The sequence below is a fragment of the Narcine bancroftii genome, chromosome 7 (genome assembly GCF_036971445.1).
Source record: "Narcine bancroftii isolate sNarBan1 chromosome 7, sNarBan1.hap1, whole genome shotgun sequence".
Lineage (NCBI taxonomy): Eukaryota > Metazoa > Chordata > Chondrichthyes > Torpediniformes > Narcinidae > Narcine > Narcine bancroftii.
Window position 1 is genome coordinate 210,715,901 of NC_091475.1, and position 17,890 is coordinate 210,733,790.

The 17,890-nt window shown below is 48.9% G+C and overlaps 1 protein-coding gene across 4 annotated transcripts in view; it reads right to left on the bottom strand.

Moving 5' to 3' along the window:
• arrb1 (arrestin, beta 1) overlaps positions 1 to 17,890 on the bottom strand; it is a 79,813-nt gene that overhangs the window by 16,735 nt on the left and 45,188 nt on the right. For all 4 annotated transcript variants that reach the window (XM_069892175.1, XM_069892174.1, XM_069892173.1 and 1 more), the window contains exons 3-8: positions 12,577 to 12,637; positions 11,729 to 11,773; positions 11,007 to 11,203; positions 6,852 to 6,911; positions 3,887 to 3,954; positions 694 to 829 (exon numbers count right to left, since the gene is read on the bottom strand). In XM_069892175.1, the coding sequence (XP_069748276.1) occupies positions 694 to 829; positions 3,887 to 3,954; positions 6,852 to 6,911; positions 11,007 to 11,203; positions 11,729 to 11,773; positions 12,577 to 12,637 (567 nt within the window). The remainder of the gene's footprint in view (positions 1 to 693; positions 830 to 3,886; positions 3,955 to 6,851; positions 6,912 to 11,006; positions 11,204 to 11,728; positions 11,774 to 12,576; positions 12,638 to 17,890) is intronic.

Here is a 17,890-nt window from a genome sequence, read left to right on the forward strand (position 1 = left end):
TCAGAGGTTTAGATCTGGAGCTGGGGCTGGGCTGGTTGGACTGGACTCTGGGTGGCTGTGGAGAGGTGAATTCACGGGTAGTCGGTGACTCTCGGGGTACTCTCATTTGCTTCTCTTTCTCTGTCGTAAGAGGGGCTTCAGGCAATTTCTGTCAATAGTGAATCTGTCTGCCTTACAACAGAATTTTGTCTAATATAACACTTGTTATTACATGACAATAAATTGAATCTTTATTCAGGGGTTCGGGGAGTTTATAGAACAGCAGATCCCCAGAAGTGAGGCACAGCTGGAATTCTAATCCAGGTGTCTGGGGATGGGGTCAAGGGGGTTTATAGATACCTGGGAGTGGGTCACAAGCTGAGATCTAATCCAGGGATCGAGGGGAATTGTAGAATAATAGATCCCCTGGAGTGGATCACAGGCTGGGATGTATTTGTGGGCCTCGGTGGGTGGCCGGGCAGAATAACGTCCGCAGGTGCCCAGTCAATTGATTCCTGGGTCACTCGATCACCTGATCACCCAGTCCCGCGATCACCTGATCATTCAATCGTCCAATCACCCAATTCATTGGTGCCTCCCTCACAATCACATGATCCCTCAATCACCTGGTCGATCAATAACCCGATTACTCCATCCCTCAGTCGCCCGAACCCCCGACCCCACCACCTACCCCGGTCTCCAACCACCTCTCACCTCCTTGTCAAGCGATGCCTCCAGGTGGAGGGGTTTGTCGGACATGAGGAACTGCCGGGTGGTCTCAGCTGTGGGTTGAGGCCGGGGCTTCTCCGGAGCAAACTGCACCTTGCGTATCACCAGTCTGACTGAGTTCCTGCAGCGGACGCAACAAAGTACCGGCCTCTCGTAATTCCTCCAGCTGCTGTGGCCCAGCGCACTGGACAATGAGGTCCCCTCGCCTCACCGTGGGCGAAGTGGGAGGCTCTCGGGATGGGAGACCCTTCCCCCCACCCAAACCCTGGATTACTGATTGGTCCGCAGCGAGAGTGTTGTGCTCTGTCCTCCATGGGAAGGATGTGGATTACCTGACGAAGGGCCCAGGCCCAATCCTTGAACTGCCTACACTCTGTGACCAGCTGAGTTTCTCCAGCACATTTGTGCATCGCGCTTCACCCCAGTGTCTGTGGACCTTCCTGTTGCAGAGGATGTTGCCTGGATAGGAGGACTTCGGGAGAAGCATTGGTGAGGCTGGGCTTGTTCTCCCCTGAGGGAGAGTGACCAATGGATATTCAACATGTTCAGCAGAGATGAGCCAGCTCAAGTGGCCTGCTCTGCACTGACATACCCTTCTCCCTGAGTGCAGGAGGCTAAGGGGTAACCAGAAGATTAAGGTGCAGAATAAGGCCATTCAGCCTATCGCATATGCTCCCCATTCAAATCATGCCTGATGTAGAACATAGAGCATGGTACGCTACTACACTTTGACCCTCGATGTGCCGACCCATATAATCCTTTAAAAAAAGTACTGAACCCTCCCTACCCTGTAAGCGAGTGGTTCTCAACCTTTCTCTTCCCACTCATATCCCAGTTTAAGTAACCCCTATGCCATCGGTGCCCTGTGATAAGTAAGGGTTTGCTTAAGGGAAAGGGAAAGGAAGGTTGAGAATCACTGCTCTAGACTCAATGTTATTGAAATATTTGGCTTGAGAAAAATTGTCATTGGGCCCATTTCTTTTGGAGTTCTGAAACCGTGCACATAATGAATCCAAGAAGGACGATTAAAACAGGGGTTTTCAAACTTTTTCTTTCCACCCACATCCCACCTTAAGCAATCCCTTACTAATCACAGAGCATTGATGGCAAAGGGATTAGTTAAAGTGGGAAGTGAGTGGAAAGAAAAAGGTTGAGAACCACTGGTTTAGATGGTAATGGTTCAATCGCAGGCAAATGGGACAGATTTGGGTAGAATTGACCAGCAGTAACAAATTGGGCCGAATGGCCTGTTTGCATTCAGTGGAACTCCATGGCACTTGCCCTTGTCCCAAATGTCCGACCTTTTATCCTGAAGTGTGATGCCTGGTTCTTGATAATAAAAACATGGAAATGCTGGAGGAACTCAGCAGATCGTGCAGTGTCCATTGGAGATGAAGATCTATTACCGATGTTTCGGGCTTGAGCCCTTCTTCAAGATACGGAAAAAACAGGCAGCGTCTGGATAAAAGAAATGTCGGGGGGAGAAGCGCAGACCAACAGACAAAAGGTGATGATTGGATGTGGATGGGACACAGGAGAGAGGAAAAGGGGAGAAATGACTGGGGGGAAAGGGGATTGTTTTTTGGCTCTGTGGAAGCAGAACTGGGGGAGGGGTGGAGAGGGAGAGAAGCAGAGAGGGAGAGAGAGAGGTGAGAAGGAGAGGGAGAGAGAGAGAGACAGTGTTAGAGGAAAAGAGACATAGGGTAAGATAGGGGGAGGGGAGATGGGCTATTGGAAATTGGAGGTCGATGTTAAAGCCAGCTTGTGGTAGGGTTCCCAGATGGAAGGTGAGGTGATGTCCCTCCAATTTGTGGGTGGACTCAGTCTGCCAGTGCAAGAGAGCATGGACAGATATGTTGGCTGGGAATGGGGAGGGGAATTGAAATGGGCGGCCACTGGGAGATCCCCACTATTGCAGTGGACAGAGCCGAGGGGCTCAGCGAAGCAATCTCTCTCTCTGCACCCAGTCTCTCCGATGTAGAGGAGACCACAATGGGAGTTCCGGATGTAGTAGATGACCCCTGCAGATTCACCAGTGAAATGTTGCTTCATTTGGAAGGACTGTTTGGGGCCCGAAGTGGTGCTGATGGAGGAGGGGTGGGTGAAAGTGGAGCATCTCCTGCAGTCACAGGAGTAGGTGCCAAGGGGTTGATTGGTGGGGAGGGAGGAGTGGACGAGGGAGACATGGAGGGAGTGTACCTTGTGGAGAGGGGAGGAGTGGGGAATATCTGGTGGGATCACGTATTAGGTGGGGGAAATGGCAAAGGAGGATGTATTGGATGTGGAGGCTGGTGGGGTGGTAGATGAGGACAAGAGGAATCCTGTCCTTGTTGTGCATTGGAGCAGAGGGGGCCAGGGCGGATGCGTGGGTAGTGGAGGATATGTGGGTGAGGATCGAGTTGATGGTGGTAGAGGGAAAGCCACATTGTTTGAAGAAGGAGGACCGCTCTGATGATCTGGCATGGAAGACCTTGTCCTGGGAGCAGATGCCATGGAGGTGGAGGAATTGAGGGAATAGAATGGAATCCTTATAGGGAACAGGGTGGGAAGAGGTATAGTAGAGGTAGCTCTGGGAGTTGGTGGGTTTGTAGAAGATGACAGTTGGTAGTTTGTCTCCTGACACAGGGACAGAGAGATCGCGGAAAGTGTTGCTGGAGATGGACCAAGTGTACTTGACGTGATAGAAGTTGGCAGCAAAGTGGATGAAGTCGATGAGTTTATCATGGGTACGTGAAGCAGCCCAAAGTAGTCACCCATGTAGCAGAGAAAGAGTTGAGGGGCCTTGGCCTGTGTAGGCCTGTAGCAATGGATTGCTCCATGAAGCCAAAACAAAGGCAGGCATAACTAGGTTCCGTGCGGGTACCCGTGGCCACCCCTCTGACATGGAGAAAGTGGGATGAATCAAAGGAGAAGTTATTGAGGGTGATGACAAGTTCTGCCGGGTGGAGCAGGGTGATGTTGGAGGGGGACTGGTTGGGTCGAATGTCCAGAAGGAAGAAGAGGATTTTGAGGCCTTTGATATGGGGGATGGAGGAGTATAGTGATTGGATGTCTATGGTAAAGCCTGGTTATTGATATCCCATCTAAGGAAAACACACTCCCCAGCAGTCAAAACAGCCAATAGAGACAGGTTGGGCTGAATGGCCTGTTTCCATGCCATGGATGAAACAATTCCTACCGTTTATGGATTCGCTCTTCCAGGTTATCTGAACAGAAAGTTTTCACCTCAAAATCTACGCCACAAGCCTTGAGGGGATAGAGTGAAAGAGAGAAACACAATGAATAATGCAGAAGGATCAGGAGCAGGCCATTCAGCCCCTTGAATCTGCTCTCCCATTCATTGAGTACTAGTTCCCTGCTCTTCCTTGATTCCCCTGCTGTCCGGAATACTCTGTGGATGTCCCAAAGGGAGGGAGAATCCTGAACATTCACCAGCCCCTGAGTGACAATTAGGTTAATTGGTCACATGGGGGTATTTAGTTGGAGCGGCCTGAATCCCTAAATAAAATTGAATTTTAAAAATTAATATCTCCTCTTGACCTCCTGAAACCTAGAGAGTACAGTCTCAATCCATCCAATCATTCAGAAGGCTCGCATCGGCTATATTTCGTGATTTCGTACGCTACCAAAGACTCTTGCAAATTTCTACAGGTGGACCACAGGGAGCGTTCTGATCGGTTGCATCCCTGACTGGTGCGGAGGGGCCAATGCACAGGACAGGAAAAGGCGACAGAGGGTTGTGAACTCGGCCAGTACCATCACGGGCACCAGTCTTCACTCCGTTGAGGAAGTCTGCAAGAGGCGGTGTCTCAAGGAAGTAGCTTCTATCCTCAGGGACCCCCACCAGCCAGGCCCTGCCATCTTCTCACTGCTACCATCAGGAAGGAGGTCCAGGAGCCTGAAGATGAACACCCAGTGGTGCAAGGACAGCTTCTTACCCTCCACCATCAGATTCCTGAATGGACAACGAACCACAGACACAACCTCACTCTCTCTCTCGTCTTTTGTAAAATCTTTATAAAATTTTATAAAATCGTGTATTTTGTAATGCAATTTACAGCAACTTTTGAACCTGTAACACTGCCGCAAAACATCGAATTTTGTGACACATGTTCATGACGATAAATTTGATTCTGGTTCGCCTCGTACTCCAAACCCACCATCCCAGGAAGCAGTCAAGTGATTCTTCACTCCATCCCCTCTCCTGCGGCTGGAGCTGTGGAGGTGCAGACTTACAAGGATCAGAATTTATTGTCCTGAACATGTCACAAAACATGTTGTGTTGTGGCAGTGTTATTGGGGCAAATATTGCTATAAATTACATTTTTAAAAATTAAATAATTATTTAACGATATAACAATTACAGTACGCAAACAGGCAACATCGGCCCTTCTAGTCCGTACCGATTTAAGTGATCACCTCTAGTCCCACCTACCTGCTCCCTGCCCATAACCCTCCAACCCCCTCACATCCATGTACTCATCCAACCTTCTCTTAACTGACAACATTGAACCTGCTGCGACCTCCTCTTCCGGAAGGTCATTCCACTCAGCCACCCCTCTCTGAGTGAAGAAGTTTCCTCTCATGTTACTTCTAAACCTTTGCCCCCTAACCCTTAACTTATGGCCTCTCATTCCAATCTCCCCTACCCTCATGGGGAAGAGTCTATTCACATCTACTCTATCTATTCCCTTCATAATTCATAACCTTCTACGCTCCAATGAATAAAGACCCAGTCTACTCAATCTTTCTCCATATTCTAGACACTGCAATCCAGACAACATTTTAGTAAATCTTCTCTGCCCCCTCTTTACCTTATTGATATCATTCCTATAATTTGGGGACCAGAACTGCACACAATATTCCAAATTTGGCCTCACCAATACCTTGAACAGTCTCAATATCACCTCCCAAATCCTATATTCTATGCTTTGATTTATAAAGGCCAGCCTACCAAAAGCCTTCTTTACCACTCTATCCACATGAAATTCCACTTTCAAAGAACGATGAACTGTTATTCCAAGATATCTCTGATCATCTGCATTCCTCAATGCCCCCCACCCCCTCCCCTTCACTGCAGACATCCTGCTTTGGTTATTCTTCCCAAAATGAAGCAAAATAATTGGTGCAATACTCAGGGAGTCCATTCAGAAATCTGACGGAAGAAGCTATTTTTGTACCTCTGGAGGTCGTCCTTCCTGATGGTAGCAGCGAGAAGAGGTGGGCGATCCTTGAGGATAGAGGCACCCCATCTTGTCCTCGATGGAATGATTGGGGGGGGGGGGGAATCTCATTGAAACATTTAGAAAATGTTGAAAGGCATAGACAGAGTAGATGTAGAAAGGTTGTTTCCCCACAGTGGGAGAGTCTAGGACAAGAGGGCACAACTTCAGGATTGAAGGGTGTCCACTTAGAACAGAGATTCATAGAAATTTCTTCAGCCAGAGGATGGTAAATCTGTGGAATTCGTTGCCACGGAAGGTTGTGGAGGCCGGGTCATTGGGCCTGTTTAAGGCAGAGATCGACAGGTTCTTGATTAGCCAGGGCATCAAAGGTAATGGGGAGAAGGCCGGGTACTGGAGCTGAGTGGGGAAAATGGATCAGCTCATGATTGAATTGCATCGCAGACTTGATGGGCTGAATGGCCTATTTCTGCTTCTGGTTTTGTGGGTTAAGGGGAAAAGTTTAAAGGTAATATTAGAGGGAATTTCTTCTTTCAGAGAGAGATGGGAGTGTGGAATGAGTTGCCTGCTGAATTGGTGGATGCGGGCTCAATTTTAACATTTATGAAACATTTGGACAGGTGCGTGGATGGGAGGGGGATGGTCCGGATGCAGGTTGGTGGGACTCGGCAGAATAATAGTTCGGTACAGACTAGGAGGGCTCGTTTCTGTGCTGTATGGTTCCAAGAGGTGGAGGAAGATGTTTCTCATTGGGTGGAGTGAGTTGCGGTGTGGGATTGGAGAGGGCGGGCAATCAATTACATCCTTCTGTTGGTTGGATCTGAAAACGAGCCAAGCATATGAAAGGAGGGAAGGTGCAGAGTATCAAGTAATGTGGGAATGGAGGAGGAGAGAGAGAGAGAGAGAGAGAGAGAGAGAGAGAGAGAGAGAGAGAGAGAGATAGAGAGAACAGATCTGTACCTTCCCTGTGTCCTCGGGCCCTGGTTGCAAGGTGACTGAACAGGGCAGGTTGGGAGGGATCTGGAAAGAAAAGGGATCCACAGTATTAGAATCCCACTCCCTCACATTCCCTTTGAGCACCCCCTTTCCTCCCAGCCCTCAGACCTCCCATCTCTTCTCCTAACTGAACTCTCTTTCTTCTCACCCCCCTAACTTTCAAATCCCTTCATTCCCCCCCCCCACCCAGCTCCCCCTTTCTGCCTTCCTCGCCTTCCGACTCTCGTCTCACCAACTCCCTACCTGCCACCTTCCCCCCTCTGGCATCCCCTACCCTCCACCTCCCCAACCCTCCACTGCCTCCCTCTGACCTCGCCTGCCTGCCACCTCAACCCTCTGTCCTCCCCAACCCTCCACCCCTCACCTGACTTACCCCACCCTCTACCTCCTCCCGTCTCACTTCCTCAAGCCTCTATTCCTCTCTGAATCTCTCCTTCCCTCTCTATCCAGAACTACTCTCTCCCCCTATCACTTCTCTTCTACCCTCTCACCCATATCCACCTTGGACCTATTGCCCGCGGTCCTGTGCTCCTCCCTCCTAACCCTACGTCCCCTCTACGTTTGACTCAGGCACCTGCCTGCCTCTTGTTCAAACGTGATGAAGGGCTCAGGCCTGAGACGTTGACGATGTAGATTGGCTGAGTGAACTGTTGAGTTTCTCCAGAAGGTTCGTGTGAATTACAATCACACCGTCTGCAGAATATTCATGTTCAACACTCACGGTCCCTGCGCCCCTGGGGGGAAGGAGTGGGAAGGAGGTGGTGGGTGGGCCCGACTACTGGTACACCACCAGCTCATCTGTGCCCAGCTCAGCACCTGCCCCTCTCAGGCAGTAGCTTGGGAAGCAATCCTGAGTCCAACATTGGCAGGACAAAGGAATCGATCCCCTAACCTCACCTTCCTTCCGTGAGTGAGGGAACAATAGAGGTGCAAGAACTACAGATGCTGAACATTCAGCCAGCAACGAGATGCTGGAGGGGCAGCAAGATGGTCAGCTTCCATGGAGAGAAACAGCCAGTCAAATTTATCAGGTCAAGACACCTTGCATTCCAACCAGACAGTGCCAACACTGACATCTCCAGTTTCTGGGGAACTCCCACCTTGCTTTCCCTGATCCTTCTCGTTCCCCTCTCCCACTCTCATGGCCTGTCCGTCACCTGAACCTTCCTTCCTCCAGCTTCCCGTCCCCTTCCTGGTCGTTTTCCTCATATTTATATTCCTCAGAATCACAAACGGCCATGAGGATGGGCTCAGGAAGGAGGCAGATCAGCTGGTTGAGCAATGTCACAACCAACAACCCTGCGCTCAACGTTAGGAATGGATTGGGGACTTCAGGAGGGGGAAACCAGGAGGACATCAACCAGTCCTCATCGAGGGATTAGCAGTAGAGAGGATCAAGACCTTCAAATTCCTGGATGTCAACAGCTCTGAAAATCTCTCCTGGGGCCTCCATGTTGACGCAATCACGAAGATGACCCACCAGCGTCTATCCTTCACGAGGAGTTCGCCATAGCATCAAGCTCATCCATCATGAGCTAAGCCATTCTCCCACTCAGCCCCACTCCCCTGCCTTCTTCCCATAACCTGCGATACCCAGATACAGATCAATCTCTGTCTTAAATACGCCCAACAACCTGCCACCTGTGGAAACAAATTCCATAGGTTCACCGCTCTTTGGATAAAGAAATTTCTCCGCATCTCTGTTTTAAATGGACGTCCTTCAATCCTGAAGTTGTGCCCTCTTGACCTAGGCTCCCCGACCATGGGAAACAACTTTGCCTCATCGACTCTGTCCAAGCCTTTCAACATTCAAAATGCTTCTGTGAGGTTCCCCACTCATTCTCCAAGGAGTCCAGGCCAAGAGCTGTCAAACTTTCCTCGTATGCCAAACCCTTCATTCCAGGCATCAGACTTCTGAATTTCGTCTGCACCCACTCCAATGCCAGCACATCCTTTCTTACACAAGGAGCCTAAAACTAGGCCTGGTTCTCCAAGTGAGGCCTCACCAGTGCCTTATAAAGCCTCAACCTATTTCTCCAGATATTAATGTCAACGTTTCATGAAGAAAGTCTGCCTGTCCTATTCCTGAAGCTATGCTCAAATACTTCTTCCCCAGCACCTCTCAAAGCTGGCCCCTCTCCCACTTAGGAGGAGGGCAGTGGGTGCAGGGGAACATCACCAGAATCAGAATTTATTGTCATGAACAAGTCACGAAATTTGTTGTTTTGTGGCAGCATCACAGGGCAAACGTTTATATAAACCACCTTACAACAATCAACAAAAATAGTGCTGGAAAGTAAAGCCGGGTCTTTGGTTTATTGATTATTCAGGAATCTGATGGCAGAGGGGCAGAAGCTACCCTTGCGCAGCTGAGTGCCCGTCTTCAGGCTCCTGTCCATCTTCCCCAATGGTCGCAGAGGGGAAGATGGACAGGAGGGCAACGGCCTGGGTGGTGGGAGGGTCCTTGAGGATAGAGGTTGCTTTTTTAAGACTCCGCCTCATGTAGATGTCCTCGCTGGAGTGAAGTCTGGTGCCCGTGATATGTCACAGGCCACAACACTCCTGATGAACAGAGGAAAAGGAGACCCAGTCCACAGGTAGTCCTGGTGTTGGCAAAGAAACAGCAATGGATTTCCATGTCAAGGTAGGGTCTGATCCAGAAGGGAGCCTGGAAGTGGTGGTTTTTACCGGGTGTAAACATCTCCGAGGATCTGTCCTGGAGCCTCCACGTCGATGCAATCACGAAGCAGGCTCGCCAGCGGCTATACTTTGTGAAGTGTCTGAGTAGATATGGAATATCACCAAGGACCCTCATAAACTTCTGCAGGTGTACCGTGGAGCGTATTCTAGCTGGTTGCATCACTGCCAACTCTCAGGACAAGAATAAACTCCAGAGGGTTGTTAACTCGGCCTGCAACATCACAGTTACCAGACTTCACTCCATTGAAGACATCTACATGAGGTGGTGTCTTAAAAAAGCAGCCTCTGTCCTCAAAGACCCCACCACCCAAGCCATGCCCTCTTCACTCTGCTATCATTGGAGAAAAAGGCTCAAAGAATTTCTGTCCAGCCCACAGGATCTTTGCCCCACTACCATCAGGAAGGAGGTACAGGAGCATCAAAATCAGGATGGCCAGACTGAGAATAGTTTCTTCCCACAGGCTGTGAGATTGATGAACTGGTACAGTTGGCACAATGCTGTTACAGTGCCAGCAATCAGGACCGGGGGTTCGAATCCCGCGCTGTCTGTAAAGAGTTTGCACGTTCTCCCCGTGTCTGCGTGAGTTTCTTCCCACCCTTCAAAACATACTAGGGGGTTGTAGGTTAATTAGGGGGTATTTGGGTGGCTCGGGTTTGTGGGCCAATGGGGCCTGTTATCTAATATTTTTTAATTAACGTTATAGTACAGGCCCTTCAGCCCACAATGTTGTGCTGACCAATAAAAAACTACTCTAAAGTAATCTAAAACACTTCCCCACCTCACACCCTCTATTTTGTTTTACATCAGTGGGCCTGTCAAAGAGTCTTTTAAATGCCCCTACTGTACCAGCCTCCACCACCACCCCCAGCCATGCATTCCAGGTGCCCACCCCTCTCTTACCCCTGACGTCTCCCCAAAAGTTTCCTCCCCTCACCTTGAATGGGTGTCCTCTGGCATGAGCAACCTCACGAATTAAAACAGAGGAATTTCTTTAGCCAGAAGGTGGGGAACCTATGGTGGGTCTGCGGAGGCCAGGTCGTTGGGTGTATTTGACTGGTACCTGAGTAGCCAGGGTATCAAAGGTTTATGGGGAGAAGGGTGAGTGGGAGAATGGATCAGCTCATGATGGAATGGCGGAGCAGACTCGATGGACCGAACAGTCTATGTCTGCTCTTATGTTTTACAGTTTCTGGTCTCTTGGTATTTGATATTGTCATCCCGGGAAGAAGGCTCTGGCTGTCCACCGTAAGCCTCTCATAATCTTATACACCTCGATTAAGACCCCTCTAATCCTCTGTCCCACTGTCCACGACGATAAAGGAACCTTGATTCAAGGGGGCATCTCTGCCCAAACCTTCTCGAGGGCAGATTGGGATGGACAGTAGATGCCAGTCTCTGATGGGTCTGGAAGGTCTCACCTCGAAGATGAAGGGGTAACAATGTTCACCCAGTTTCTTTATCAGTCGCTCCTGGAGTCGAGTGAGGGGCTTCTTCTCCTCAACCACAGGGGGGAAGGCTTGGACATTAGCGACAAAGAGATCCTTCCGGAAGGTTAATCCCAGAACATCCAGATCCTCGCGACCATATCGGAAAGCGCAGGTCAAGGTCACGAACACTGGAAGGTGGAGGGAGACTGAATGATCTGGCGGTAGTGAGTGAGGGGAACTCACCAGTTGTCTGCACTTCTCCCCTTCTGCCCCCAAGCCATCAGCTGCTCACCCCACCCACTGAACCCCAGCCTTGGACAGTCTCCCACATCACCCACTCTCACCACTCCCCCATCATGTACTCTCCCCACAGACATTCTACCCCGCAGACTCTCTCCCCCACGGATACTGTACCTCCACGGACACTCTCCCCCCTCATCCACTCTCCCCCACGGACACTCTCCCCATAGACACTCCCCTATCACCCACTCGCCCCATGGACACCCCTCCCCACAGACACTCTCCCGCATGGACATTTTCCCCCATCACCCACTCCCTTGTCACCGACTCCCCCATCACCCGCTCGCCCCACCGACACTGAAGAACCAAGATGAACACTTTCTGGTGTCCAGTCTATTTGCCATCCGGAGATCCCTCCAACTGATCCGAGAGATTCGCTTCCCAGGAAATCTCCCCCCCAGTGAGATTTTTACCCTTCCGTTCTTTGAGATATTCCGGATCCACCAGTACGACTCCGTCTGAGGGAGAAGGGAGAAGAGTCATCACCACGGGTAGTGAGGGAGGGTGACACTGTGGGAGAGGCATTACTGAGGGGGTCCCCAGTGGAGGTCTCCATACAGAAGTCCTCCTCCTTCATATCGAGGAGCATAGCAGTGCCATGTAATGGCCCCTGAGTCGGTTCGCTGGCCTTGGCCACCACTTCCACAGCCGGGAGGAGATGGTGTACCACCATTGTGGAAGGCGAGGGGTTCCAGCCCCTCTTCGCTCCTCAACTTCCGGCAGCACTTCAGTCCTGATTTACTGTGCGTTGTGGGGAGGGGGTCAGGCGTTCGGAAGATCTCCTTGTGGGGCTGTCACTGGGCTAGGCCAAGCTGGCTGGTCACGGGTAGAGGCAGCAGGCGGTTGAGGGTTCGGGGCGAGCTGACTGACTGCCCCTCTTTAGGAGTTAGTGTTGGAGTGGGAGGATGCAGTATTCAAGAGGATGGTGGCCGAATTCCGGGAACAGTGGGCCCCGCAGGAGGTCGAGTGCTTCATGAAGAATAATTTGAAAATGTAAAGTGAATTTTTTTTCTATTAATGAAAGTAGTTTATGTATTGAAATGCTGGTGTTAAAATAAATATATTATTTGATAAAAAGGGTGGTGAGGAGGGAGCATCAAGAAGTGGGGGAGTTGGGAGACTGGTCACACGTCGAGCAGGCAGGGCTATTTCAAACAACGCACACTCTCCCCCACGGATACTCTCCCCCATAGACACTGTTCCCCTGGACACTCCCCCCACAGACATTCTCACCCACAGAAATTCTCCCCCATAGACTCACCAACTGGCTCCACAAAATCCACATGGTCGACAAAGTCCCTCTTGCCAAGATAGACGGTGAGCTGGGAGATGGCCAGAAAGAGGCAAAGCATTACGTTTGTGCATGGAACTGGCCCTTTGGTCCATCCCCCTCCTGACCCCAACCCACCCATTCTCACTGATGCTGCACTCAGTCCACTGTATTCTTCCCCCCCCCCCAACCAATATACTTGAGGGCTTTGGGGTATGGGAGGAAACAGGAACCCTTCCCCCCTTCTCCCCTCCCTAGTCAAAAGGAGAACATGCAAACTCCACACAGGTAGGACCGGCAGCGGGGAATGAAACCAGGTCTCAGGTCTCTGAGGTAGCACCTCCACTCACTCTGCTACTGAGCCATACCCAGGATAGGGCAAGTCAGAACCTGACTGAGACACTGGGTCCTGAGAGGGACAGGCAGAGGATGTTTATTCAGGTGGTGGGACACTGAACCAGGGTCAACAGGGTATAGTAAACAGTATTGGGATCCATGTCCAAGGATGGGTGTGTTGGCATTGGAGAGGGTCCCGAGGAGGTTCACAAGAACGATCCTGGAAATGAAAGGGTTTTCATACAAGGAGTGTTCCCCAGCTCTGGAACTGTATCTGCTGGAGTTTAGAAGAATGGGGGAGGGGGATCTCATTGATGCCTATTGGATTCTGAAAGGCCTGGATAGAGTGGATGTGGAGAGGATGTTTCCTACAGTGGGGAAGTCTGGGACCAGAGGACACAACCTCAGAATAAAAGGAAGTCCATTGAGAACAGGAATTTCTTCAACCTGAGGGTAGTGAACCTGTGGAATTTGTTGCCACGGGTGATTGTGGAGGCCGGGTCATTAATGGCAGAGATTGATAGGTTCTTGATTAGCCAGGACATTAAAGGTTATGGGGATAAGGCCTGGTAGTGGGACTGAGTGGGGAAAATGGATCAACTGTGGGCAGACTCTGACTAGCCTATTTCAATAGAAAGCAGGATATATTCAATGGGTCGAATGTCCTAAATCCACTCATGGGTCAATGGATCAATCGTTTCAGACAGTGGAGAAATCCCTTCTCACAAGAAGGCGTGAATCTTTGGATCCCTAGGAGGTCACAGCCTTTAAGTCAATACAAGGCTCAGCAGTTTTGGACTTTGGGATAGAGTCAAATTGTGTTCAACAGGCCCTTTGGCCCAACTGTCCATGTTGTCCCATTTGCCTGCATTTGAACCATATCCTTCTGAACCCCTCCCGTCCATACATCTGTCCAAATGTCCTTTGAACTTTGTAATTGTCCCCACTTCCACAGCCTCCTCTGGCAGCTCATTCCAGATATGGACCCTGTGAATGAAAAAGTCAACCCTCAAATCCCCCTTAAATCTCTCCCCTCTCACCTTAAACCAATGCCCTCAGTTTCTAGAATCATCTATGCTAGGGAAAAGGATTGGGAACATTCATTTTATCCGCGCATCTCGTGGTTTTATAAACTTCTACAAAGCCAAACCTCAGTCCCCTACACTCCAGGGAATAGAGACCCAGTCTCTCCAACTTCCCCCTATCACTCAACCACAGGCAACAAACTGGTAAATCTCCTCTGCACCCCTTCCAACTTCTTGATGTCCTTTCTACAGCTGGGTGACCAGACTGCACATATTGTGGTCTCATCAATCCCTTGTACAGCTGGATCGTGAGGGTTGGAGTAGCAACTCACTGTCCGAGGGGCGGGGTGAGAGAGCACCTCACCGACTGAGGGTCGGGGTGAGGAAGCTCTGCACTCTCCAAGGGTCGGGGTGAAAAAGCAACTCACTCTCTGAGGGTCAGGGTGAAGGAGCACCTCATTGTCCGAGGGTCGGTGCAGAAGGAGAAACTCATTGTCTGAGGGTCAGGGTGAGGGAGCTCCTTGTGGAAAAGACTGTGAACATTCACGATATCTACGTCACTCGTGGATTTAATTAACCTAGAATTCCAGAACATCACAATACAGAAACAGGCCCCTTCAGCCCTTCTAGTCTGTACTGAATCTTTTTTTTTGCTGAGTCCCACTGCCCATAGCCCTCCATATTCATCCCACCCATGTACCTTTCCACATTCTTCCTAAATGATAAAATTGAGCACGCATTCACCACTACAACTGGCAGCTCATTCCACACCCCCACCACGCTCTGCTTTTTTGACGAAAGGCCCAGCACAAACTTCCTATGGGTGCTATGTGACCTGCTGAGTTTCTCCAGTATGTTTGTGTACACCACTTGTCCTGGTGAATCTCCGATGTTGGCTGGATCGGAGAGCACGCCTGATGAGGAGAGGTGAGTGAACTTGGTCTTATTTCTTTGTGGGGAACAGAGGATGAGGGGTGAACTGATAGAGGTGTACAAGATGATGAGAGGCATTAATCATGTGGATGGCCAGAGGCTTTTTCCCTGGGGCTGAAATGGCTAACATGAGGGGGCATTGGAAGTAAGTGCAGGGGAGATGAAAGAAGCAAGTTTTTGTAAGGATAATGATGTGGTTGCAAAGCAACTATCAATACCCTACAGTTTGATTAGACATGGCTGCCACCAGATGCTGACACAGAGCAGGAGACACACAGTGTGCAGAGCTGTAACGGAGACTTGCAGCCTCGTGGCTTCATGGTGCTGTTCATATCAACTTTAAACTAAGGACCTTTTCCTTCATCCATGTGTTGTCTAAGAACTCACACGTACGAATACAAGATGAAACCTGGTGCCAGAAGTGGGATGAAGAAAATACATTAAAAAGTAAAATCTAAAGTCAGCAACTGATCAGTGAAGAGAAGCGAACACAGTGAAAAATGGAAGGATTAAATCCACCAGCGAAACTTCAGCTGACAGGTAATGTGGCTGAAAATTGGAACAGATTTAAACAACAGTTTTGATTGTATTTCGTGGCAGTCGGAGCTGGCAAGAAAAGTGATAAAGTGAAAGCATCAGTTTTCTTACATGTCGAGGGTGATGAAGCCATGGACGTGTATAATAACTTCACATTTGCAGCTGAAGGAGACTAAATGAAACTGGAAGAAATAATGGAACAGTTTGAGTCAAACTGCATACCTAAACATAACATGATGTTTGAGAGGCACAGATTTTTCACGTGTGCACAAAAAATGGAAGAAGGTATTGATTAGTATGTGACTGAATTCAGAAACAGAAGCAAAATGTGTGAATTTTATGGACTGACCAACTCGCTGATAAAAGACAGACTTGTGTGTGGTATTTAAGATAATTGTCTAAGGGAAAGACTGCTAAAAGAGCAAAATCTAGACCTGGAAAAAGTCATAGCATTCTGTAGGGCTGCAGAAACTGTAAAAACACAGGCAAAAGAGCTGTTCAATGAAACCAGCTGCAATGTGGATGCAGTGAGCAAGAATGGACATAAACCGTTTAACAAAGAGTGCGCCAAAGTGGAAAGAGAGGCGTGGCCAGTGAACAAAAATGAAAGGGTCAATCGAAAGCCATGTCGTCGATGCAGCGCACAACACCTACCAAGAAAGTGTCCAGCATATGGTAAAACATGCTATATGTAGAACAAAAGCAACCATTATGCCCGTTGCAGTAGGAACCAAGTGCAACAAAGCAAGGTTCGTGCAGTAGATGAAAGGGAGATAGAAGAATTCTATGTAGATGTTGTGACTGAAACAAGAAAGAAAACAGAGACTGGATGTTGAGATTAAAAGAAAATGACATTTACATTTCAGTTAAATTGGATACTGGATACAAATTAATATAATTCCAGAGACTGATTTTAAGAAGATTAGACCCAGACCAAAAGTATGGAACAAAAGTGAAGGTGACAGGATATTCAGGTACCGATGTACCAGTGCAAGGAGAATGCAGGGTCAATGTGAAACACAAGGACAAAGAGCACATGCCAGCATTCATCATGGTACCAAAGGATGAACAGGCCATACGAGGTTTAACAGCCTGTGAGAAACTGAACCTGGTAAAAAGAGTCCTCGCGGTGGAAAGAGTATTTCAGAGTCTAGGCTGCCTTCCAGGAGAACACACGACCAGAGTGGATAAACGTGTGCCACCGATAATACATCCATGCAGAAAAGTTCCATTTGCTCTTCAAAAGCAACTAAAGGTCGAGTTGGACAGGATGGAAAACCTGAACGTGATTCAGAAGATTGATGAGACAACAGAGTGGGTGAGTTCACTCGTCGTTGAGGACAAAAAGAGTGGAAAGCTTAGAATTTGCCTGGATCCAAGAGATCTAAACAGACCAATAAAGAGAGAACATTTTAAGCTTCCAATGTGTGAAGAAACCATGTCTCAGTTTGCAAATGCAAAGTTTTTCAGCAAGTTTAGATGCATCATTAGGATTTTGGCAGTTAAAATTGGATGAAGCAAGTTCAAGAATGTGCACGTTCTATAGTCCATTGGGCAGATACAGATTCCTAAGGTGACCATTCGGAATTGTCTCAGCTCCTGAAGTGGATCACAAAACTATCCATATGGTCTATGAGCACCTGGACGGAGCAGACACCTCAATGGACGACACCATAGTCTGGGGAACCACGAGAATGGAGCATGATGAGAGACTAAGGAAAGTGCTGGAAGGAACAAGGAAAGCAAACTTGAAGCTGAATAGAGAGAAATGCCAGCTCAGGGTGACAGAACTAACATTTGTCGGAGATATTATTTCCAGTGAGGGCATCAGACCAGATTCCAGAAAGGTGTCCGCCATTGGGAACATGCCAAGGCCACAATGCAAAAAGGACATACGAAGGTTTAATGGAATGGTCAACTATAGGGGTAAATTCATATCCAACCTCTCAGAAAAGATGGCTCCATTGAGAAGACAAACAGAAAAGAACATTGAATGGGAGTGGAATCATGAACATGAAAAGTTATGGAACAAACTAAAGAAACCGCTCACAGAGGAACCAGTTCTGAGGTTTTACGACCCAGCGAGACCATCAAGATATCATCAGATGCATCACATCGTGTGGTCAGTGCAGTTCTTCTGCAAAAATATGACGACTGGGAACCCACTGCATATACATCGCGCTCAATGACAGACGTGGAGACGCTATTCGCTCAAATGGAAAAGGAGCTGCTCGGCATCACATTCGCCTGTGAAAGATTTCCTCAGTTTGTGTCAGGACAAGCAATCAGGGTAGAGACTGACCATAAGCCCTTGACTGCATTGTTCCAAAAGCCATGAAATGAATGTCCACTGAGAATCCAAAGAATGATGTTTAGGCTGCAACGCTATACACTGAATGTAGTGTACACTCCGGGTAAGCTAATGTACACAGCAGACGCGTTGTCTAGAGCTGCTGACACGAGAATGGATGAAG